We start from the raw sequence: 1487 nt of genomic DNA on the forward strand, positions 1-1487 counted from the left end.
AACAAAAAATATCTACATGAAAATTTTGAATTATTTATACGTCTTGAATTCGTTTCTGATGTTATGCCTACCCAGGACATTATAAAATAATCGGTGTAAAAAATGAGGCTTATATATAACAAAATTTAAGTAGAAAACATACTTTCTTATTTGCTAATCGATTTTATGCAAAAAATAATCTTCACTGAAAACTTTTTTTAATAATATGTGCAAAATTTATATTTTATACGTTAATGTATAAATGATGACATTTTCATAAATATGATTTGCTCCACAACGATATTTCTCCGTACAGTCTTGCATTGTTGCATATTTATTAACTACTAGAAAAAAAATTGTAGTATATTATTATCGAATGTCTAATAATTACCATTTTGATGATCTTCTGACAGCGTTTCTATAGTGTCTTACAGACAGTGCTTTAAGTACTTCATATCTTTAGACAAGGGATAGTTAGGCGTAATTCGACCGATGAGTGAAAATGGAACCGGCAAGAGTGTGAGTCTGACAAATATTTATAACATACGAAAATTATTGAAAGCTTGATGCGATAAAAGCAACAATGCGATAGAAGCGACAAAATGAAATTTTGTTAATAATATTTTCGAGATTCAAAATTTCTTATTACAACAAAAAATATTTTATTATTCTTTATCTATTTATCCATTTACTGCATAATATAAAACCAGATATAAAAGTTTTTACAAAATATTATCTATACCTTTTTTATTAAAGATAACATTAAAATGTTTCCCAATCTAACATGTTTAGATCCGGCAACAACACGATAACGTTTGTAATTAATGGAATATCATATTCGGGTATGTATTCTTTGTATGAAATACATAATCAAGAAAATGAAAATTTTTTATATATCTTTAAAATGCAAAGAAACATCCCAGCAATCATTAAATTATATGTAACGTACACATTATTTATAATTGACCACACACTGATATAACTGTAATATAACACGTGTGTTATATTATAGATATATTGTTGAGTAGGAAATTACAAATAACATGTACATTTAATTTGATATTTGCTGGAATGAGAGATTATGATATAAAGAAACCCCAGATATATTTAAAAAATCTAATCAGTAAATATATCATTTATTTACTATATAAACAAAATCTATCACGTTTATATAAGAATTAATTATATAAACAGCATTATATAGAAATTCTAAAACTTGATTATGGAACTCTGATTAAGAGCTTTAGAAATAAAAGATAATATGTATGTTAGAATTTTATCACTGGATTTTAAAATTATAAAATCACTTTCAGTATCCGATGATAGTATACCCGCCGACACGACCCTCCTTGTCTTCATCCGCGAATATGCGAAATTTCGAGGCACAAAAGCGATGTGTCATGCAGGTGATTGCGGTGCTTGTGTCGTAAGTGTAACATTCAAGGACAAAACGATAGCCGTAAATTCCTGTCTTGTATTGGTATTAACCTGTGACAGGTATGTATGTG

The 1487-nt window shown here is 27.5% G+C and overlaps 1 protein-coding gene across 1 annotated transcript; it reads left to right on the plus strand.

The window, feature by feature from the left end:
- Positions 1 to 425: 425 nt before the first annotated feature.
- LOC108764614 (aldehyde oxidase 2-like) lies at positions 426 to 1476 on the plus strand (the record flags this gene model as incomplete). The annotated part of the gene is made up of 3 exons (XM_018512968.1): positions 426 to 498; positions 772 to 821; positions 1293 to 1476. Coding segments are annotated over exons 1-3 (251 nt in total), but the record flags the coding sequence as incomplete, so codon positions are not given.
- Between the last annotated feature and the right edge of the window lie 11 nt (positions 1477 to 1487).

Source organism: Trachymyrmex cornetzi, unplaced genomic scaffold (genome assembly GCF_001594075.2).
Source record: "Trachymyrmex cornetzi isolate Tcor2-1 unplaced genomic scaffold, Tcor1.1 C3905645, whole genome shotgun sequence".
Classification (NCBI taxonomy): Eukaryota; Metazoa; Arthropoda; class Insecta; order Hymenoptera; family Formicidae; genus Trachymyrmex; species Trachymyrmex cornetzi.